Consider the following 24,349-nt stretch of genomic DNA (forward strand, 5'->3'; position numbering starts at 1 on the left):
CTGCTAAACTAACATTTTTATTTGTAATTGATTTAAAAGCTACATGAGAGTTCAATAAATACAGATCAATAATATGGAAGGCCACTTTTTTATACCACTTAATTGTTTTTCGCAGGCAATTAATACTACTTAACATTAAGTCCACTTTGTCAACAGAACCCATACACTTATTATAGTCTAGAACGCACTTGGGTTTCATAATTGGTTGACGAGTTTTCCAATCAACTTTTTCCGTCATGTCCATGGAGTCGTCATGTAAGGTTGTTAGCATGTGAACTTCTCTTTTATCGCACCACTTTAAAGCCAACAGAGGTCCACGATGTTGTGCTTTCATTTCACCCTTTTTAAGTTTATTAAATTTTGCCATGCCTTTTCGTGTCTTCCGCACCGTACCACATGCATTGGTTTTGTTAGTATGGAGAAAATCATATAGTTGAGGGCTACTGTACCAATTATCAATAAAAAGATTATGTCCTTTATTTAAATAATCTTGAAGTAGTGTCGTTACTACAGCCCCCGAAACTCCGAGACATTCAGAGTCAGTTATGTCAGTCCCTTTGCCACAATAAATAATGAAGTCTAATATAAAACCCGTCTTCACGTCACACAATACAAACATTTTAATTCCAAACCGGTGACGTTTGGATGGTATATATTGTTTGAAAATTAAACGCCCTTTGAAAACAATTATGCTCTCATCGATGCATAAATTTTCATAAGGTATCAAAGTTTTTTTGAACATTTTTCGGGTATGGTCAGTTAGGATTTTAATTTTGTAAAGTCGGTCACCAGGAATTTGTGTGTCGGGGTTTGAGAAGTGTAACATTCGCAATATAATTTCGTAACGATCCCTAGACATGGTTTTTCCGAAAATTGTACTAGCGAGCAATGGGTCAGTGGACCAGTGTTCTTCGATAGTAAGATGTCGGTTTCTCGTCATTAACATTAACAGTGCAAAATAAAAGGACATTTCTTCGACAGATGTGTCAACCCATTTACGAAGTCTGGATTTTTGGGAAGGTTCTTGTTTTGATATGGTGGCTATGTAATATCGATTAGTTTCGATCACCATTTTTGTCACTATTTCTTTGTTCAAGAAGTATTCAAAAAAGTCAATTTCTGATGAATTACCAGAAAATAAAGTGGATGGATCAAAACCTGACACAAAATCATCAAATTCATGAACTATTGGAATAAATGGACCAGAGGTCCAAGAAGAAAAGCAGTCTGCATTTACGGTATAGTCTAAGTTAGGTGTACGAGATTCATGATCTTGGCTTGTCCCGGGGGCGTTTATTTCACTGTCACTAACTTCTTCAGTAATTGGTATATCTTGATCATCTTCACTTATTTCTAAATCAGAGTCCATGTCTAAAAATGTTTCATAAATTTCGTCTTCCGTAAGACTGGGGTTTGCCATTTTTAAGGGAGTTCAATTTTGATATATAAACGGTAAGCCTATAAATATAGACAGATAAATTACTATTTAGGTTGTCCACAAAATTTAGAAATAAAATCACAAAATAAATTCAATCAAAAAGTCTTGAGTAAAATAACTATTTTTAAAACACGTCACGTAAAAGTTCACAAACAAACGAAAGTCAATCAAAAAGTCTCGAGTAAAATAACTATTTTTAAAACACGTCACGTCACTTAAGTTCACAAACAAACTAATGTATCACAGAAAAATAAATTACTTAAAAAGATTCGCAAAATAGAAATCGGTCAATATTTTACATCGACGCATAAGTCCATCAAAGCAGATTAGATCACCTAAGAAATACTATGGATGACACAACGATTCAGCGGCGCGACATTCAAATGACTGAATGAAGATTTAACGAATCATCGCTTTCACAATGTTTTATGTAAACAATTTATTATATTTTAACCAGCAAACGCCAGATGTCAGTAAGAAAAAGGATTGAACTATTTTTTGGTTCAGTTATCTGCTAAATTCGTCGCGTATTTACGTAGTATCAAGCCGCTAAAGTGAAACGCATGATATGATGCGCGTAGCGTGGGGGGCACGAATTATTTTCGCATGAATTGATGCGCGTAGCGGCGAAAAAGTTAAATTGCCAATACTGCAAATGAACCATCCACAATACTTAAGCAAGCAAGAGCATGTACATATATCCATAGATAGTTTTTTGTCCCTCCTGGACATTTTTACAAATGAATCTTCTGCAGTATTGGACTTACACCTACGATATTCTTCTCCGAGAAAAGGTTTGAAATTGCCAAAAATAAAAGTAAATAGTCTGGTTTTATAGATTTATATTTATTAAGTTAGCAATTTTAATCACATTGCATTTGCCTGAAGAGAAAGACTATAATACTAAATTATAAATTGTACAACAAGAACATAAAATAATATTCCACATTCCCTATGGTGTGATGCAATCAATGGGTGGTGAGTTGGATTTAATCGATGGACTGCGGGGGGTTGTAATTGAAGTAGAACAATCCGGAAGATTTACCCTGCGAAATAGAGAAAATTTATTACAGATTATACAATAATGTCATGGGGTGTCCTAATAATAACACAATACCATTTCCTGTCTCTCTCTCTTTACTTCCCTATAGGAACTGAATTCAGATTTGAGTTTAGAATGTCTTCCCGCTCTAAGGACGGGTTGTTTCGCAGATTTTGAACAAATCATCAAATTTTGAAGTTCTGTGAAAGCTCTATTCAAGTTCTGTTATTATTACAGTTTTGTGAAGCAACTGGCCCATAAAGATATAAAAACAACTCTCACAGAACTTGAAAATTAACATTGAAATTTGATGACATTCAAACAGTTACCAGCGGTCAAGCAACAGTTAAACATACAAATTGTATTAGCTAGCAGATTGAACCTGCGACTCCGGTGGGAACCCAACGCATTGGATCACTCATCCACTAACTGGCTAAAAAACATAAGTTCTCCAAATAACTTTGAATGTAATTTTATTCAACCATGATAATATTTAACAAGATCAGTGCTGTTTGATCATGACCAAGATCTTACTAGCTTCTCAAGGAAAAATAAAGATGTGTTCCTGTTGCTATAAATTTATTTTTGCATTAATTTCACTTAGGTTATGTTTATCACGCCGTTTTATTCTAAGTTCAGTAGCAACAGTAGAAATTGGTAAATTAAATCATGATACATGAGCATGCACTTACAACAATGAATGAGAAAGTGGCGAAAGTGATTCCAGCGACCAGAACAGTGTTGTAGTAACGGTTCTTAGCTGCATGGGCCTCCTTCCACGATCCACAGGGGACTGGTAGCTCGTTCATGTGCGGGGGCACAAAGTTGGAAGGGGGGCCGTGGTAAGAACGGACTGCAAACATTTATCATAGCATCAGTACCCAGTTAGAAATATCATATTTTATGCTGTATTATGGAACTAAAATAACAGAGTCATTAGAAAATACGGTAGACAATCAGTAAAAAAAAATATGCGCAAGGCAACTCATTCTTATTTAAATAAATATTGAAAATGGAACCAATCTTAAATAAGGTAAAAAAATTATCCATTGAAAGTGACAATAGAGCGGTAGGGTTATGAGAGTTACATAATACGCGTAATTACAAATAAGGGGGGCGATAGATAGTTTTAACCGTTCGGAATGACTTTAATCATACAATTATGTTCTTTTATTGGCGCGTGGTAGATGGGAAACCGATAAATAAGGTTTTTTCGGAAAACATCCACCTTACAAGATAACGAAAATTACAATAAAAGTAATATTTTAGTAGCTGATTTCAGTGAAAGGGCTAGATATTTCAATAAATACTTTATTTATTGGTTTACCTTGCTGAGAAACAGCCCTCACAAGTGGTCGTGCTGCCTGCATTTTTATAAAATTTGAGAGTTTTAGAAATTAATAATCGAACTCGAGAAAATCGAACTGTCGAACGAAATAATAAATCTATGGAATAAAAACGGGAGTCGAGATGTTCGGTGCTAATTCGAAATATTACCACCATTCTAAAATAAGCTTTACGCATTCAAAAATAAAGGCTATTATGCAGTATTAACATTTGATTTTTGAAAAGTTCACATTGATCTAAAGGTGTCCACAGACAGTGCGATGTGACTAACTAACCATCACGCCGTTTCCACAGGAGTAAACAGAGAGGACGGACCGTCAAACAACTCGGTCTTGGCACACACTTCTTGCCTCATTCACACTCATACATACTCTCCTATTATTTTGACTCTTGACATGGCCCGACTCCAGTATCTGATTCACTTGATCGTGCCATGTCTTTCTCGGGCGTCCCCGACTTCTGCTACCATTCGCATTTGCATTGTATATTCTCCTTTCACTCCTTTCTTCGCTCATTCGCTCTACATGCCCAAACCATGTAAGCGTCCCTTTCTTAATCTTACTCATTTGGCTTACATCAGCCTTGCACTCTTTGCGGATCTCTACATTTCTCAAACGATCATATGAGGTTTTACCACACATAGGCCTCATTTATCTCATTTCAACAGAATTCAGTCTACTTTTATCCTTTCTCGGCCAATTCTATGCCTCCCACTCACTTCCGCTCACTTTCATACATTACTAGTACGATGCGAAACGTTATAAATCTCCAGTAGGTATCTAAAAAAATACATCATTTGGGAAATTCTGATATTTAGTTATGGCACAACTAAAATCATAGAGTAATATGAATTTATTTTTAAATTTTGACATTTTAGGTCCATGAAGGTTTATGAAGGCATGAAATGAAGTTCTATGGAATGTATGATGTTCATAATTTTGACATTGCTGTCCAGGGGCATTTAACTAAGCTTTGGCCTTGAAACTCATTTGAAACTGCCACGCCCACCTCAAAATTCTTATAGAAAACGAATAATATGGCTATAAGCTCAGATCTCATTGGTGAGAAAAGAAGGATTGGTTTGATCTCTCGCTCTCTACCATAATGACTCGTGTAACAGAAAGAGATGACGGAATTTTGCCGTCTGACAGTTTGAAATCATTCAAACAAAATGAGTGTGGTTTATTTATACACGCGGGTTGTCATTTGCTGCCGAAATACTATCATTTCCGTCGAAAATATTGCGTGTTAAAGTTGTTCGTGATAAAAATACAATATAAGCCAGTATAGTGTTAGCGAGTTACAAACATATATTCAACCTACCTACGTAAGTTCAAGTTTAAAGTGAATTGACAGTTATTCGTTCGGTTTTTTGAACAATGCTTCATACTTGGCATATGTCTTCCTCCACAACGTATAAATGTTATTTATTATATCGATAAACTTATTCATGTTATTGATTAGTGTTATCCTGTATTATCTTATTGTTTTGGTGAAATTAAAGATTTTTAAACATATGTAACCATGAGTTCATGAGGCTGAAAAATGTCGGAATTCTTCGTCATACTGTCGGACAATCATGTTTTGGAAATTTTCTTCAGTGTTTTTGCAAATTTCTTGTCATTTTGGGTTTCTTCTTCTCAGATTAACAAGTTTCATCTCAAGGAAATGCACTGTAAAAGTTTATTTTCTTAGTCAGATGAACCTTGCCCTTGGAAAACATTTCGACATTTTTCTGCTTCAAGGACATTTTTATTTTTATAATAGTTTTTTTGGGCTAGTGAATGAATAGAGTAGGCTGAGAGCAATTATGTTGTCTATGGTCGCATCTTTTTTAAAATGGCCTTGAGTTTCCTCTACCTTGTCTACTGCTCTGCTCCGCACGGTAGGTACTGCTTGTATGCTGCTTGTATATCTGTGGTTAAGTACTGTATAATTCCGTTACATACAAAAAGCCCGAAGATATCGATCTAGAGAGTGGTATATTTATGTTGCTGTCCATTGCTGTCATTGAGGAAGTAAGGTACTGATAAACATCATGTCCTCATCCGTTTGGTTAACTGATGAATTATCAACAGCGATCAAAGAGAATGATAACTTCCACGAAAATGCCGAACTCGTAGTAAAAGGTGACCAAAATATTGATTTTATTGTACCGATTAATGAAATTGAGAAGCTAATATAATTGTGGTTATGTTTATTTTAATTTTAGATGTTTTCGACAATAAAGTGGACATTACGGTATTGGTGGAGCGTCTTTCTGGTGTCTTGACAGATGTTAATCCAGAATTCAGAGCCAGAGGGATGTGTTTCTTCTCAAAAGTGCTGTTTTTTCTACCAAAGGATTACCTGACCGAGGCCCAACTGATGTTTATCTCAAGCTTTTACGTCGACAGATTGAAAGACAATCATCGGGTGATACCGCCAGTTTTAGAGGGAGTAGTAGCCCTATCTAAAATGAAGAATCTACCAAATGATGCTCCGAGTCAGTTCCTTATGTCTATATATAATAATGTACCGTGTCAGCAACAGGTTCGAACGGATAGGCACCATATCTACTCCATTATTAACACATTTTTACAAAGTCATAACCAAGGTAATTTGTTAAAAATATCTTCTAAATTTAAAGATGTGGGTTTTAAGTATAAATCTAATGAGAGGGTTGGTAAATAAATGTAACTTTATAATGACTGCTTCCATATACCTGACAAAGAAGGGGGTGATGGAACGTTGATAATATAAAGATAAAATTATTACTTGACTAGAATAAATGCAGAATCACAAGTAATCACAGCACTGTTTTAAATGGTTTGTCCATTGTCAGAATAGCCAATGTATATCAGTTACTTCCATGATTTCCAAATGCATCTATTCTTGTCCAAAAACATTGAGTTTTTCTATTAAATACATCGAATTCAACCTTATCCATCCTTTTGATGGCGCGCTTCGAGGAATTAGAAATCCATACATATCGGACATTCGAATACACCCAAATAATAATAATTGGATGATTTGTATAGCGCTGTTTTTGTGCAAAATTACCTCAAGGGCGCTGTACAAATTTATAATACATTTCTACAGTGATCTATGTTATTACTAACTATTTATGGAGATAATATACAGTACAATACTTACCTGGTAGGTCACTTGAGATTAACACTTAATTAACATTATCAAATTGTTTATTAGTGAAATTTAGGACATAATTGGAAAATTTAATATAACTGGACTTTCTCTCACGAATGGTATATTTAATTTAAGGGTATGACAGCTTAAAATGGTAAGTTTTTAGTTTAGACCTGAATTCTGTTGGATTTGTTATGGATCTTAGTTCCGGAGGGAGTTTATTCCAAGCAAATGTATGATTTAAGAGCGCGCTTTTAGGTACTACAAATCCATACATATCAGAAATCCAGACATTCATACACATTCAAGTACATGATTTTAGAGCGCGCATCGAGATACTAGATGTTCATATGTCTGATATCCAGACATCCGTACACAATCTAAAGTATGATTTTCAGATTGATCTCTAGTAATTCGAGTACTAATACTATTTTTTTCTTGCAGAACTTAAAGCCATGGGCCCCGACCTTGTGTATGGAGTGATCGCCGCAATGGACGGAGAGAGAGATCCTCGTAACTTGATGCTTCTCTTCACCATCCTCCCCACATTCCTCAAGTCTATTCCTCTGGGCCACTTATCTGAGGAGATGTTTGAAGTCATAGCCTGCTACTACCCAGTAGATTTCAACTCCCCTCCGGATGATCCAAACGCAATCACCAGGAATGATTTGGCTGACCGGCTGTGTGCTTGTCTTTGTGCTACTCCCGCCTTTGCTGAGTTTTGTCTGTCACTCTTGCTGGAGAAACTAGACTCCAAACTGAGGATGGCTAAGTTAGATTCACTAAAACTCCTTGTAAGTTGACAAAAGTGTATAAATTACTTCTATCTTGAAAAATATTTTACACTGAGTCATGTAATATAATTATCTATTTGTAATACTAATTATAATTCAACTGCTAGTACCAGTTATGAAAAATGTTTTTTTTATACGACACAAAAATTGTCTTTACCCAGTTTTGCCTTTTCACTCTAAATTCTTTAACTGTCTCTCTCGTGGCCTCCGAAATAATAGTCTGCATATTTGATTTGATCCCACAGAGCCAAAAATATTCGAATGATTTTTTCAACTTAACACTTTATGTAACAATATGGGGTGTACACTTTTTGTGTACACCCCATATTGTTACCAATTAAACAGGGATGTACGAAAAGTAAAAGATTTAATTTTATATTGTTCCACCACAATTTTACTGCCTAAATGTGCATATTAATTTCAAACATGTTATTTTTTAATTTTTACTACATATACGTATTGTTAGTTCTGTCCATTGAGTTATATAAATAGAGAAGCAAGCTTCATTACCGCGCGTCAAAAAAAGCATAACTACTCTAAAACCTCGACGACGTAGCTTTGAAACCAATAAACATTTTAAAGTTAACATATATTTGTCTCACTTACACAAGTCACGAGTACAATGCTGCCGCTACGATTAGACAAAGACAGAAACACAAACCTGCGTTGGCGCGTCAGTGTTGCCTACCATTTGAAATTTTACCCGACATAAGCAATAAAATAGAGTGTTTTTTTTAAAGTTAGTTTGTAATAAGATAAACTAATTAAAATTATTTTAATATGTTTTTTTTATTATATGACTAAAAGTAAGCATAATTAATTAAATAATAAAGACATTTTTTGTTCCAATATTTTGTATTATACCTAGCATACAATACTCAAACATCTCTTTTTGGTCTTAGCTTGTCTTGATCCCGGAAGTGTTTCGAACAAATGACTGTAGATTTAGTAGACAGCCAGTCTGTCTTTTTTCTAAGTAATCGAATAATTTCCACCCTTTTCTCACGGCGTGCTGGATCTTTAGGTACACTGCAAAATTATTAATATAAAATACGTAAAAAAATATAATTACTGGATTATTCATTAATAAACTAAAATAAGATTAAAGAATTCTTTTGTACGAAGATTAAAATATAATTTAATATTATTTCAAAAATATTTAAAATCAGAGGTTACCTCCATAGTAACTTATTCCATAAATTATGTATTCTCCCATTAATGTGGGAAAACCAAAACGAATTTTCAGTGGCAACACTGAACCTATATTTATAGTATTCGGTATTTTATTCCAATTTTAGCGTTTTTTAACTTAATGTGAATATGTAAACATTAAACTTACGAGTGGAAAGTAATTCCGCATGATTTATTATGTTTTTGTGACCTTGAATTGCATTCTTTAACGACGCATTTACCCATTTTGGAAATAGTTTTGACGGCGTGTCGCTCGGTTTAACTCGGTCGGCATCTCACTGAGCACTGAACTGGCGTTAGCGGCAAAGTTGGCTGTGGCCTTAATTGCAGTGGCAATGCTTTGACGCGGTAATTATCGATCTAGTGTGTATACATCAATGGTTCTGTCAGTCACCGTTGTGATGTTAGTTGTTAAGTTTGATGGATCTTTGAAAGGTGACTTTGTTGAATACATAAATAAAATTATTTAAACTCAGGTTCCAAATGTGGGGTACATGTTTCTTTTAGATAGGTGTGTTAATTTTTTATTTCTTCATTTACAGAAAGAAAGTTGCAGTGTATTTCCCGCTGAAAGTTATGATCTCCATCTTCAAACTATTTGGGCTATGCTGCAGTTAGAACTAGCCAATAAAACAGACTCAGACATGGTGCAAGCGGCTCACAACGGTCTTCTGGCCTTGCTCAACAACTTGTGCTCAGATCTGTCACAACCCAACATAGGAAAATCCTTTTTAAATAAAATACTAATCACAATGAAACTATTACTAGCTGATGGCAAAACAAAAAACACCCTGGAACTACCGTTGAGAGTGTTCTTAACAATAGCGAATGCATCAGAAAAATCATGTATTTTCATCATAGAAAATGTTGTGCCACTCTTGATTGTTCACTATCACTTGAATCTGGATGAATCTCTACAAGTTTCATCATTGGAATGGTTCGCCTGTGTATTTGAATCTTGTATTAGTTGGAATCTTCTTTCACAGATGTCACATCACTTTACACAGATTCCAACGATGTGTATAAACGCAATGAATAGTTCCAATGACGATTTAAAAGTTTGTAGTTTAAACACCATAGCTGTGGTGGCGGATATAATTCTACCCAGTGAAATAACTATCATGTGCCAAATACTTGACCAAAATATTCATAGTTCCTCCATTGAATCTTTGGCAGATTCTAGTAAAAAGTGCCTTCTTGAATTGGCCAAGAAAGACCCAAAATTGTATTCAGGTTATGTGCAAGATAAATTGAATTTCGACCAAATTATTGACAATAAAAGTTTGTTGGAGAAAAGATTAGACATGTTGTGCACTTTGTCAAGTATCAATATATTTAGTGAACCTATTGTGACAAAAATTCTTAGTATATTTAACGAACATGATTCTAAAGCTCATATCCTGATAACAATATTATTAAAAAATTTTGACAATAAAATAATGTACACCGACAATAAAATATGTGAAATGCAAATAAAATACAATCTTATAAAGTATATTATGGAATGGGCTGATCAAAATATGAAGCAAAATAACGCAGAAGTACTGAACTGCGTGTCGAAATTAATTATAAGAATCATGAAGACATTAGAAAGCAATGTGCAGTCCCAAGTCTTGGAATTATATGTGCCTATTTACATGAACCAATTATCTGTTAATAGTAAATACATATTCCTTATCGAAGCCTTGCTGAATTCTACCCGGCAAGATGCTAAACTTATTCAGACCGATGAAGTTTTATCTCGAGCTGTGGATCTGGCATTGAATGAACAAGAATCTTTTATCCGATACAAATCGTGTTTATTAATTGCCAATATTATGAACAAACATGGCAAGGAAGAGGCCTTCTCCGATCAATACGGCAAAATAAAAGAGAATCTCAGTACAATAATGGATGAAGGATGTGTTAATGAATCAATCAGTTCAAACGTTATTTCATTGCAGTCTTGGATAACTAAAAGCCTTTTACAAAGCGGGCACCCGGACTCATCATATTGGCTTGGAAAGGTAATCTATTTATTATCGACTAATAAAATAAGAAAGGTAATCTATTTATTATCGACTAATAAAATAAGAAAGATAATCTATTTATTATCGACTAACAAAATAAGATAGGTAATCTATTTATTATCGACTAATAAAATAAGAAAGGTAATCTATTTATTATCGACTAATAAAATTAGAAAGGTAATCTATTTATTATCGACTAACAAAATAAGATATGGGGATGCTAATCAATGTTGCAATAATTGAAGTCGTTGCAATGATAATTTTATTCATTACTCACTTACAAAATGCGTACAAAAAATTATTAATAAGAGATTTTGTTAATTTATTTTAACACAAATATGCAGTTATTCAAATGGTGAACACAATTAAATAATGATTTATTATAAAAATAATCAAATTAATTAGTAAATCAATAAACTAAAATTTGTATAAGGGAATAATGACGAGCAGCATGTACCTTGTAGTGTTCTTGCGAATAAAAATTTTATACGAAAACAATGTGTGCCGTACAGCGTTGTTTTTTTCTGAGAACGTAACTAAGTCTAAAAAAATACCTTATGTATTTGTAATATTTCATAATTATTCTCACTTCTTTGGTGGCTGTTTCGCTGGATTTACAACTCCTTTATCAGATGTGTACATATGATTTCCCAGCATCAGTGTAATCTTTCAGATTTAAACCACCCAGGTGCGACATTTTTGAACCATTCATTGTTATTCCTGGGTATAATTCGACATTCATGTTTGTTCGTCTGTAAATCAATTTATTTTGTCCAGCTAACTGCCATACAGTGGTGTTAATTTGAAGTTTTAAAAATAAAATGCAGATTCTTGTTCTTTTCAAAACATCATCATTGTTCGTTCAACATTTTAAATTATAACTTTTAACATTCTCCTTTTTTTTTCAGATTACCGATAAAATAATCACTGATGCAAAATGGGGACTGGACGCAGCCAAAGGTTTTAAATTAATAATGGCTGACAGTTTAGAAGCGTTGAATACCGATTGCTTCTGCAGTGTCGGCTTATTGTATCGACAGAAAGTGTTTCAGCTATTCCTGCACAAAGCTGGGAATCTAACAGTTGCTGTCAATCGGGAGCCATACTTGCTGGCGTGGGCATATATTATACAGTCTGTCTCCAAAACAGTTCTTCAAATGGAATCAGCAAAGGTTAGTTCTAATCAATAATGTTTAGATGTAAAAAGATGAAGGTTGTTTTCGTTTTTATTCTTTGATTTGCTTTAATAAAAAATTCAATGGATGCTATAATATCTGTTCATTATTTCACAAATTATTGTAAGTAAGGTTGGATTTTATACAAGTAAATTTTGTGTTATTGGTACTTTGGTATGGATTTAATTAAAAAGTTAACTCTTCAGTACTTGCATCACTTTCGTACAGTTTGCAATGTTTTCTGTGTATTTCAAATGTGCTATATACATCTTATTTTTTAATTTTCCGTAAATACTGCTTTAGAAATTAGATAAAATTAACTTTCAGGTGTACGCATTTAAAATAAATATTACTATTTTTGAAAAATAAAATTTCAATATCAAACGTGTCAAAAACGCTAACCACATTTTTACTTAAATTGTTACTCCAATCATAGAAAAATTGCAGGAACTCGATATTTTGAAAACACATTCATTTTGTTTAAGGAATTTGGAAGAAAACTGTATTTTCACTTTTATCTCGTTCATACAATAAAAAATAAGAAATAATTTTTAAAGTTAAGCCAATTGTTAAGATAGCTGCGCGAAATATGAATTATTCATTTTGCCTATTTTCAGGATTTTATTAATGGATTTCAGTAAAAATATTTGAGGCAAACTGGAAAGAATTATTATCTCTCTTTCTAACATAAAAAAAAGTATTTCTGCATGATATAAAAAAGATAAAAATACCTTTATAAAATATAGACACCCGGTCATATATGACCCTCAAACGCTGGAGGGTACATATTTATTTATTTATTGTTGTCAATGCCATTATCAAAGACAGTTATTGCTTTCAACGCCAAAATTATTGCTGAAATGATTGCAAAATTAATTATTAAATTTGATGATTCATTCTAAATTATATAATCTTTACTCAAAAAACTATCGTTTTAGAGATGCTTTGAAATTAAGTTTTTTTTGTCATTAGATAACAAATAATCCTCAAAATCATCTGTTTCAAATATTTTTAATATTTCAGATCTCATCCATATTGATAGAATCTCTAGACTTTACCGAACAGGAGCTTCTCCTCACCACGCTGGCTACGTTATCTTTCCTCATTGAGAAAAAAAACCCAAACATTGCCGGCAGTCTACAGTCCCTCATTCCTCGCTGTGTGAAGCTCAGCTCCCACAGAGGGTCCATGGTAAGTGCAACAATACTAGTGTCTCCCAGAAGCAACTCCCAGTCTGTCAAACTAAAAACCCAAACATTGCCGGCAGTCTACAGTCCCTCATTCCTCGCTGTGTGAAGCTCAGCTCCCACAGAGGGTCCATGGTAAGTGCAACAATACTAGTGTCTCCCAGAAGCAACTCCCAGTCTGTCAAACTAAAAACCCAAACATTGCCGGCAGTCTACAGTCCCTCATTCCTCGCTGTGTGAAGCTCAGCTCCCACAGAGGGTCCATGGTAAGTGCAACAATACTAGTGTCTCCCAGAAGCAACTCCCAGTCTGTCAAACTAAAAACCCAAACATTGCCGGCAGTCTACAGTCCCTCATTCCTCGCTGTGTGAAGCTCAGCTCCCACAGAGGGTCCATGGTAAGTGCAACAATACTAGTGTCTCCCAGAAGCAACTCCCAGTCTGTCAAACTAAAAACCCAAACATTGCCGGCAGTCTACAGTCCCTCATTCCTCGCTGTGTGAAGCTCAGCTCCCACAGAGGGTCCATGGTAAGTGCAACAATACTAGTGTCTCCCAGAAGCAACTCCCAGTCTGTCAAACTAAAAACCCAAACATTGCCGGCAGTCTACAGTCCCTCATTCCTCGCTGTGTGAAGCTCAGCTCCCACAGAGGGTCCATGGTAAGTGCAACAATACTAGTGTCTCCCAGAAGCAACTCCCAGTCTGTCAAACTAAAAACCCAAACATTGCCGGCAGTCTACAGTCCCTCATTCCTCGCTGTGTGAAGCTCAGCTCCCACAGAGGGTCCATGGTAAGTGCAACAATACTAGTGTCTCCCAGAAGCAACTCCCAGTCTGTCAAACTAAAAACCCAAACATTGCCGGCAGTCTACAGTCCCTCATTCCTCGCTGTGTGAAGCTCAGCTCCCACAGAGGGTCCATGGTAAGTGCAACAATACTAGTGTCTCCCAGAAGCAACTCCCAGTCTGTCAAACTAAAAACCCAAACATTGCCGGCAGTCTACAGTCCCTCATTCCTCGCTGTGTGAAGCTCAGCTCCCACAGAGGGTCCATGGTAAGTGCAACAATACTAGTGTCTCCCAGAAGCAACTCCCAGTCTGTCAAACTAAAAACCCAAACATTGCCGGCAGTCTACAGTCCCTCATTCCTCGCTGTGTGAAGCTCAGCTCCCACAGAGGGTCCATGGTAAGTGCAACAATACTAGTGTCTCCCAGAAGCAACTCCCAGTCTGTCAAACTAAAAACCCAAACATTGCCGGCAGTCTACAGTCCCTCATTCCTCGCTGTGTGAAGCTCAGCTCCCACAGAGGGTCCATGGTAAGTGCAACAATACTAGTGTCTCCCAGAAGCAACTCCCAGTCTGTCAAACTAAAAACCCAAACATTGCCGGCAGTCTACAGTCCCTCATTCCTCGCTGTGTGAAGCTCAGCTCCCACAGAGGGTCCATGGTAAGTGCAACAATACTAGTGTCTCCCAGAAGCAACTCCCAGTCTGTCAAACTAAAAACCCAAACATTGCCGGCAGTCTACAGTCCCTCATTCCTCGCTGTGTGAAGCTCAGCTCCCACAGAGGGTCCATGGTAAGTGCAACAATACTAGTGTCTCCCAGAAGCAACTCCCAGTCTGTCAAACTAAAAACCCAAACATTGCCGGCAGTCTACAGTCCCTCATTCCTCGCTGTGTGAAGCTCAGCTCCCACAGAGGGTCCATGGTAAGTGCAACAATACTAGTGTCTCCCAGAAGCAACTCCCAGTCTGTCAAACTAAAAACCCAAACATTGCCGGCAGTCTACAGTCCCTCATTCCTCGCTGTGTGAAGCTCAGCTCCCACAGAGGGTCCATGGTAAGTGCAACAATACTAGTGTCTCCCAGAAGCAACTCCCAGTCTGTCAAACTAAAAACCCAAACATTGCCGGCAGTCTACAGTCCCTCATTCCTCGCTGTGTGAAGCTCAGCTCCCACAGAGGGTCCATGGTAAGTGCAACAATACTAGTGTCTCCCAGAAGCAACTCCCAGTCTGTCAAACTAAAAACCCAAACATTGCCGGCATTCTACAGTCCCTCATTCCTCGCTGTGTGAAGCTCAGCTCCCACAGAGGGTCCATGGTAAGTGCAACAATACTAGTGTCTCCCAGAAGCAACTCCCAGTCTGTCAAACTAAAAACCCAAACATTGCCGGCAGTCTACAGTCCCTCATTCCTCGCTGTGTGAAGCTCAGCTCCCACAGAGGGTCCATGGTAAGTGCAACAATACTAGTGTCTCCCAGAAGCAACTCCCAGTCTGTCAAACTAAAAACCCAAACATTGCCGGCAGTCTACAGTCCCTCATTCCTCGCTGTGTGAAGCTCAGCTCCCACAGAGGGTCCATGGTAAGTGCAACAATACTAGTGTCTCCCAGAAGCAACTCCCAGTCTGTCAAACTAAAAACCCAAACATTGCCGGCAGTCTACAGTCCCTCATTCCTCGCTGTGTGAAGCTCAGCTCCCACAGAGGGTCCATGGTAAGTGCAACAATACTAGTGTCTCCCAGAAGCAACTCCCAGTCTGTCAAACTAAAAACCCAAACATTGCCGGCAGTCTACAGTCCCTCATTCCTCGCTGTGTGAAGCTCAGCTCCCACAGAGGGTCCATGGTAAGTGCAACAATACTAGTGTCTCCCAGAAGCAACTCCCAGTCTGTCAAACTAAAAACCCAAACATTGCCGGCAGTCTACAGTCCCTCATTCCTCGCTGTGTGAAGCTCAGCTCCCACAGAGGGTCCATGGTAAGTGCAACAATACTAGTGTCTCCCAGAAGCAACTCCCAGTCTGTCAAACTAAAAACCCAAACATTGCCGGCAGTCTACAGTCCCTCATTCCTCGCTGTGTGAAGCTCAGCTCCCACAGAGGGTCCATGGTAAGTGCAACAATACTAGTGTCTCCCAGAAGCAACTCCCAGTCTGTCAAACTAAAAACCCAAACATTGCCGGCAGTCTACAGTCCCTCATTCCTCGCTGTGTGAAGCTCAGCTCCCACAGAGGGTCCATGGTAAGTGCAACAATACTAGTGTCTCCCAGAAGCAACTCCCAGTCTGTCAAACTAAAAACCCAAACATTGCCGGCAGTCTACAGTCCCTCATTCCTCGCTGTGTGAAGCTCAGCTCCCACAGAGGGTCCATGGTAAGTGCAACAATACTAGTGTCTCCCAGAAGCAACTCCCAGTCTGTCAAACTAAAAACCCAAACATTGCCGGCAGTCTACAGTCCCTCATTCCTCGCTGTGTGAAGCTCAGCTCCCACAGAGGGTCCATGGTAAGTGCAACAATACTAGTGTCTCCCAGAAGCAACTAAACTAAAAAACAAAACACTGGCTTTACTACTTAAACGATACTTTTGGCCGCCTCCGTGGTTGAGGGGTAAGGCTCTCAACTAACAAGGTGGAGGTGACAGGTTCAAATCCTGGCGTGCGCAGGTAAATTTTATCTGATTAATTTGAGTTATTTCATATTGTACTCATTTAAAATAATATATATTATGTTTTCTGTGGAAGATAATCTCAGAATTTTTCTGTAATACAAGACAAATTGGCCGTGGTACAAGCTTATTAGGTCCTTGTCACTGAAATTTGAAAATATCGCTTTTAATTGAAAAAAAACATATGTACACGCATTTCTCTGACATTGGATGACATTACAGCAGTTGATATTCATTCATATCTAAACGGGATTTTTTTTATTTTTTACTGGTTATTAAGTACCTACTTGTTATTCCTACGATTTTTAAACGATGCATTGTAAAATGTAAATAATGATTTAACATGTACATATTATTGAAAGTATTCACTTTACTTTGCAATAATATCTATGTACTTGTGAACAAAAATCTGTGGAAATTATAATAATTTTATCACTGTACACGTTTCTACAAAGTATAAAGTTAATTCTTTAAAATAAATTAAGGAAAATAAACAGTGACTGGATATTTTTGTACAATGTAAACATAATATTATTTATGTACAATGTGTTTCGTATTTTCTCCATATCTTTTTTTTATTTATTTTATAATGCAAACACTAAATTTATTTACTGTGAAATAAACCAAAATTTGTAGGTAAATTAATGTTTTCATAATATTCAGAGTTTAATACTTATTTTGTGTCGAAGACTTGAAAAAATAATTATGAATATGTATATAGAAACATAAAATTGTATTGATATAAAAATTTATTAATTTCAACTTACAAAACAAAAAACGTTTTCAAAAAATGAAAAAAAAAGATGCATTAACATATTTAATATATGGTTTTTCGCTACTAAGCCCTGCAGTCAGTTTTTAGATGGGCTTCGCCCATTGACCAAATTACATCAATGGTTTCGACCAATTTAGTAAAGTTTCCTGATGATAGAGTTTTGCCCATTGTATGTACAACAGCAATTATTAGAAATTGTTAAAAAATGTACTTATCACATACATATCATATACTGAAAAATAATATCGGGCAATAATAGGTGGCAGCAGTAACAAACGTGACAGGAATATCGTCAAACAGTTGGGTTTGTGAGTTCAATAGGTGGCAGCAGTCACAAAACCGTGACAGGAATATCGTCGGACAGTTGGGTTCGTGAGTTCAATAGGTGGCAGCAGTCACATAACCGTGACAGGAATATCGTCGGACAGTTGGGTTCGTGAGTTCAATAGGTGGCAGCAGTCACAAAACCGTGACAGGAATATCGTCGGACAGTTGGGTTCGTGAGTTCAATAGGTGGCAGCAGTCACAAAACCGTGACAGGAATATCGTCGAACAGTTGGGTTCATGAGTTCAATAGGTGGCAGCAGTCACAAAACAGTGACAGGAATATCGTCGAACAGCTGGGTTCGTAGGTTCAATAGGTGGCAGCAGTCACATAACCGTGACAGGAATATCGTCGGACAGTTGGGTTCGTGAGTTCAATAGGTGGCAGCAGTCACAAAACCGTGACAGGAATATCGTCGGACAGTTGGGTTCGTGAGTTCAATAGGTGGCAGCAGTCACAAAACCATGACAGGAATATCGTCGAACAGTTGGGTTCATGAGTTCAATAGGTGGCAGCAGTCACAAAACAGTGACAGGAATATCGTCGAACAGCTGGGTTCGTAGGTTCAATAGGTGGCAGCAGTCACAAAACCGTGACAGGAATATCGTCGGACAGTTGGGTTCGTGAGTTCAATAGGTGGCAGCAGTCACAAAACCGTGACAGGAATATCGTCGAACAGTTGGGTTCAGGAGTTCAATAGGTGGCAGCAGTCACAAAACAGTGACAGGAATATCGTCGAACAGCTGGGTTCGTAGGTTCAATAGGTGGCAGCAGTCACAAAACCGTGACAGGAATATCGTCGAACAGTTGGGTTCATGAGTTCAATAGGTGGCAGCAGTCACAAAACAGTGACAGGAATATCGTCGAACAGCTGGGTTCGTAGGTTCAATAGGTGGCAGCAGTCACAAAACCGTGACAGGAATATCGTCGGACAGTTGGGTTCATGAGTTCAATTTTGAAATTTAACTTTGGAAAACATTGTGTTTTACTAGACTTTTATCTTTTTGAATTTGTTAAAAACCAAAAATTTCTTGTGAAAATCGGAAAATGAATCGGGAAGACATTTTTTAAATGAGGTTAGTAAATTTTCCATGTTGGTAATTAATATTCTCGAAAAAATAATTCTTTCTGTAAAAACGTAAAAAATTGGAAAATTTTAGCTCCAAAATTGTTCGGGATATTTTTATAAATTCATTTATGTTTTTGATTTTGTTATGTGAAATTTGGAAATTATTCATTTGTAAAATTTTTGTTACCGGAAAGACAAATTCTGATAAATTGGGCAAAAGATTTTGAAACTGAGAATTTCCAAGTTTTTAAATTTTTTTTTTTGACATTTTCTTATCAGGGTTGCTGATTGAAAACTTCAACGGTTCTTTTTAAATATAACAGAGGGTGCCACTTTCGTTTACAACTATCCGAAACTTTTCAGTCATTAGGATAATAATACTATCAGATATTTTTTCTAAAAATTACAATAATTAAAATATGGTGGTCATTCACCATTTCATTACGTTGATATTTGAATGCAACGTTTTACAAATCTAGAAATAAGTCGCCCCGGACAGGAACTTGTGTAAACATTATAACGATAATATATTAACGAATAAATATGTAATTATTTTAAATGTCTGATCCTGTGCTAATTATATTACAAGGGTGAGTGTTTTGTGAAATAATGCATTTTTGATATTTTTATACCATAATAGACATGGGAATGCGCACAAGAGTCCCAATTGGGGTATGTTGTATGGCTGAAATGAATGATGAGGTGAAGGGGTTGTGAAATGTTAGAAATTACCTACCTGGCTTTTCTGATCTGGTCACCAAACAAAGCTAAAGCCATTTCAATCAATGTTTCTATTCTGAACTGTGGTATTTTGCCAGGGCGATACTTAGAGTATCTACAACATTTTTTTAAAAATAAAGGTGACGTAACTCTACCATGTATCAGTCATTTTCGACGGGCATTTAACCGCAGCACACACTCATGTGTACTATTCTCATATCTACGCAGTTGGTCATGCACACATACATAAACCGTTCGAGAACTGAAAGGAAATAATATAATTACAGTCAATTTGCGTTCATGCAAACAAATAAGTGGCACCTTTTACGTACGTTGAAACACGGGTTATACGTACCTACTTCTATTTGGTAAGAGATGGTTGATACATGGAATGGGTTGTCACTATGGTTCCAGCTACCGGATACTTTGCTGGAGAATATCTGAGAACTGAAAATTTTCCTATCCTGTGGGGTGTGCGGGGGTGGCTAGAAGAATTCAAAGAAAAAACCAACCAGTAAAAAACATTTTTTCTTACTATAAAACATCTATTTACAATTTTACACCGTTGGGCTGGCTAGTAGCCAATTTAAACGAAGTAAAAAAATTGCTTTGACTGTGGATTGAACCTTTCGCCCTTCCTCCCCCTCCTCCCTTTTTATATAATATGTGTGACTTATCAGCAATTTTTGGTAAAAAAAAAATGGTTTGAAATGGCTTTGGTCATGTTTGACCAGATGACCAGATCTGAATAGCCAGGTACTTCCCCACCTTCCTCTTCCCTATCTCCTTCCCTTCTCCACTACCTTCAGCCTCACCCCGATTGGGGATGCAATTGTCTCACTGGCTGTAGACGGTTGGGAGCAATTGGGACTCTTGCATTTTGGCTCAAAGCTGGCCCTATATATATTTAGAGAAAAGTTTAAGTATGTTGGTGCCTAGGATCTAGCCGATCTATTCTAGATTTAGCCGCATCAAACTCTTTAAAGCCCTAAGTTAAACATGTCAAACAATATTGTAAGTGTACCGTATGTTGAAATATAGGATTAGAAAAGGGACTAGGAGAAACATTGTGGAACTGCCATAAATATTTAATCCCACCAAATATTCTTCTCAATTCATTCAATTCTTAAATATTTCTGTATTTAATAAAACATGCTTCCGTAATATTATGTTTACTCTCAAGTAGTTCTGCTGATAAGGGGAATTCAGTAGGTTAAAGAATCAGTGAGATTTGGGATTAATTCTAAGCAGAAGCGGTTCCAGGGGTCCGAAAGTGGAAGGTCAATCGAAAAAAATTAATATGAAATGTTAATTCATATTGCTAATGCGTAGTGAATACTATAAAAACGCCAATGTATGTAACTAATTTCCCGGTACCCACCTATTCTGAAGCCGGTAGTACAATATTGTTTAATTTAAGATTATTTATTTACACAAAACTAATTATTGTTTTTTTTTTCTTTTAAATATCTTTTCCTATTATTAGTTTTAATTTTAATTTGTATTAACTCCAAACTCAGTCAATTTTTTATCAGTAGACTTAAAAAATAAACAATGAAATCAAAAGTACCTATACATTCATTTTATTGCACCCAAATGCACGGATAAAAATGATAACTTTTGATTTTAACCTCTTTATTTTTCTCTCTTGTAACATAACCTAATTGTCACTTTATTTGAATACATTTGTCACGATAAATGAATTGTTTGCGATTTCTTTCGATATGATATCCACAGAATTTGACATTTTAAATTATTCCATACAAATTACGTCAACAATAGATAAACATAATTTCAAGTTCAAGATGGCTATCATTTATAATACAAAAAACTTACGACTGAAATTTTTTCACATCTCCCTCTAATACCTTAATAATCTTAGGTCGTAGATATCTCTATCTCCCCGCGGTCATGTCCGAAAATCCCTTGAAAATAAATTTTGTATGATTCTAAGCATACGTCAGACATGATAGCGTTTACCTCCTTCGTCTGTATAGCAAAGAGAAAGAAAGGTGATAGCTTTGGGATAAAACTTGAAGTGATCCACGCTAGGTACATACAGCAGCTTCTCATTTGGACGCTAGATGGCGCTGGAACTCGCTATTACCGTACGAATATGCACGAATATTAAAAATAAATTAATAATCGGGTAGTTCGTTAAATCCTTTTTTATATTAATACTATTGTAGCATATTTTGGGAAGTCTTTGACCAAAAGACCTTCATAGACGAGCCGCCACTGATTCTAAGGTATTTGTTTGCAGAAACTTCGCATGGGCAGTTTGCAGTGTTTGTTTGACATAGCAAACTTTTATCCAACTATGATTCTTCTGCCCTACAAAGAGGACATGATAACTCAGCTTTCACCAACCTTAGACGATCCTAAAAGATTGGTGCGGCGTGTAGCTGTCAAGGCCAGAACTCGCTGGTTCCTCGTGGGGTCGCCAGGTGAAGACAAGATTCAATCATAGACGCGTTTCCTATCAGTTAACCATTTGTAAAATAGTAATCATAATTTTATCTATGTATGTATACATATATTTTATTTTTAAAATTGTTGTTGGTATTATAGACAGCCCTGATTTATTGAACCTAATCACCTTCAACACACCAACTATGTAGAACTACTCGATCGAAAATTCTTTTTAATCACAACAACAATATCATGACTGAGTCATTTAGATACTCACTTGTACCTAGATTACATGCAGTTGGCAATGATTTTGCATAAATTGTAGATGTATTCAAATGCATGGAATATAGTTACAAGAAGGCTATAGTAACATAACTCAATAATATTAATAACTAAGCTAAGCATAATACTATTCTTCTGCATTGATATTCTTTGTAACTAATGGCAAACTTTTATTTCCTGATTACTGTAGCACTAAATTATTATGTATATCAAATATTTGTAAAAGCCTGTATGGGTGTAGAATATATAAATACATATTTAATGTTATTTTAAATGATGCAATGATCCTGGAATTTGTTCAGTAATACATACAAATTCCATATATTATGTACATATTTTATATGCAATGATCCTGGAATTTGTTCAGTAATACATACATATATTATGTATGTACGTACATGAATTATTATTATGGCTTATGAAATATGTACATATGATATGACAACTGCATAAGCAAATAACACCGATTAATCAATAAAATGTGTAATTTCTTTATTTGCATATGAGCAAATAATAAGTGCATGTCACTGTTTTAAATTAAAATTATTCGGAGGGATCAGTGTAGACATTCATAACAAGCACAAATCAAATATAGGTCTATTTGACAAAACTCATTACACTAGTCCCAGCGAGAGGTCGTACGTGGTGTCATCGTTCTACTATCTTCTGTCTTTTTTGTTTTCAAACAAAACGTGTGAGAAGGAAGATGATGTACGTAAGTACGATGGGACTAGTATACATATTATTTGAATCCTTCAAATTTTAATTTCTACTTTTACTAATGGTAATTATTTTTCTTAAAATATAAATAAATTCCCTTTCACATTGGATTTGAAATGGGGATGAGAAAATAATACCCTTTTTCACCACGGGAGAGTTTTTGTGGTGAATCTCTATAATATTACAAATTGCTTAGTTAAATATATATATTTTTTAATAAAATATCTCGTATCTATAAATATCTTCATATCTCGTACTAATTTGGTTCCTAACATTTGGTTCCTTAGAACAGGCAATCTGCCTAGCTAGGAACTAAATTCGACCCAACAAAACGTAATAACACTTGTACCTACTCATTTTAAATATATGCTCTCATTATGCTATATTATTACTGTTATGTCTCCTTTATGTATCTAATGTAAAAAATAAAAAAAAATGTACTTTGATCCTCTTCTATCTATTTTGTTTGTTATACAAATCTACAGTTTTATTCCGAGATAAATGAAACATTGCACACTTGATCTTTAAAACAAGAGGAAGGTCATTGTCTACACGAGATTTTGAAAATCACCCCAACCCCCTCTTTCCCACGTTTAAAGCATAATTATGATACTTCTTGATAAAATTTTCGCACATGTGATCTTAAAAGAAGAGGAAAATTATTGTCTACATCTGATTTTGAAAAACTCTGTGGTAAGTCCGGTAATGCCAGGGACTTCAGCTAGTAACCATAATTAATTTTTAAATATTTTTGGAAACAATGTTGAATGTGGTCATTTTTCGAGTACACATGAATGTACATACATGTGTAAAAACTAAATAGATTGAGGATTTTAGTAAGAAATAAATGGTAAGAAATTAAATTGTTATTTATATAAACCTTGTTAGATAATTCTAGTGTTGCAAACAATATGTGAATAATTCAAAAAATAAATGTTGATAAGTTTTGTGGGCTTATTCTTGTTGATCAAAATAGATAACAATAAAAATATGTTGAACAAAAAAAATCTTGTATGTCTTATAATAATTCAGACAATTAATCATTGAGTTAGTATATAAATTTGCATGAGCTTTGGAATGAGCTATTATCTGATATTCAACTGTGATACCTTTGGATGTATGCCGATGTGGGTACAAGGGAGAACACTTTGGTTGGTATCTTGTGGTATTTAATCGGGGAATTGTCACAGGCAAAAGAGGACGAGAACTACCTTTCATACCTATTTATTAACTATGCAAGCATTCCATCTCGCTTGCACACATACTCTTTCATTCACACATTACACCCCCACACTT

General features: G+C 35.9%; 2 protein-coding genes across 3 annotated transcripts; one reads left to right on the plus strand and one right to left on the minus strand.

Moving 5' to 3' along the window:
* Positions 1-2,263: 2,263 nt before the first annotated feature.
* COX7B (Cytochrome c oxidase subunit 7B) lies at positions 2,264-3,945 on the minus strand. Its single transcript, XM_089637054.1, has 3 exons — positions 3,808-3,945; positions 3,173-3,333; positions 2,264-2,484 (listed from the first exon to the last, which is right to left on the minus strand). Exons 1-3 carry the CDS (start codon positions 3,848-3,850, stop codon positions 2,428-2,430), a joined length of 261 nt encoding a protein of 86 aa, XP_089493180.1. The 5' UTR covers positions 3,851-3,945; the 3' UTR covers positions 2,264-2,427.
* A 1,887-nt stretch (positions 3,946-5,832) lies between these two features.
* Positions 5,833-24,133, plus strand: Mms19 (MMS19 nucleotide excision repair protein). 2 transcript variants are annotated; one of them, XM_089637055.1, is made up of 7 exons: positions 5,833-5,956; positions 6,040-6,423; positions 7,398-7,747; positions 9,481-10,944; positions 11,856-12,119; positions 13,146-13,313; positions 21,903-24,133. In XM_089637055.1, the coding sequence occupies exons 1-7, from the start codon at positions 5,866-5,868 to the stop codon at positions 22,107-22,109; spliced, it is 2,928 nt and encodes a 975-aa protein (XP_089493181.1). In that variant the 5' UTR covers positions 5,833-5,865; the 3' UTR covers positions 22,110-24,133. The 2 variants fall into 2 exon arrangements, with proteins under 2 accessions (XP_089493181.1, XP_089493182.1); XM_089637056.1 differs by lacking the exon at positions 6,040-6,423 and having other exon boundaries at positions 5,846-5,956.
* The last annotated feature ends 216 nt before the right edge of the window (positions 24,134-24,349 follow it).

The sequence above is a fragment of the Hesperophylax consimilis genome, chromosome 11 (genome assembly GCF_061612785.1).
Source record: "Hesperophylax consimilis isolate HC1 chromosome 11, BYU_Hcon_1.0, whole genome shotgun sequence".
Taxonomy (NCBI): Eukaryota; Metazoa; Arthropoda; class Insecta; order Trichoptera; family Limnephilidae; genus Hesperophylax; species Hesperophylax consimilis.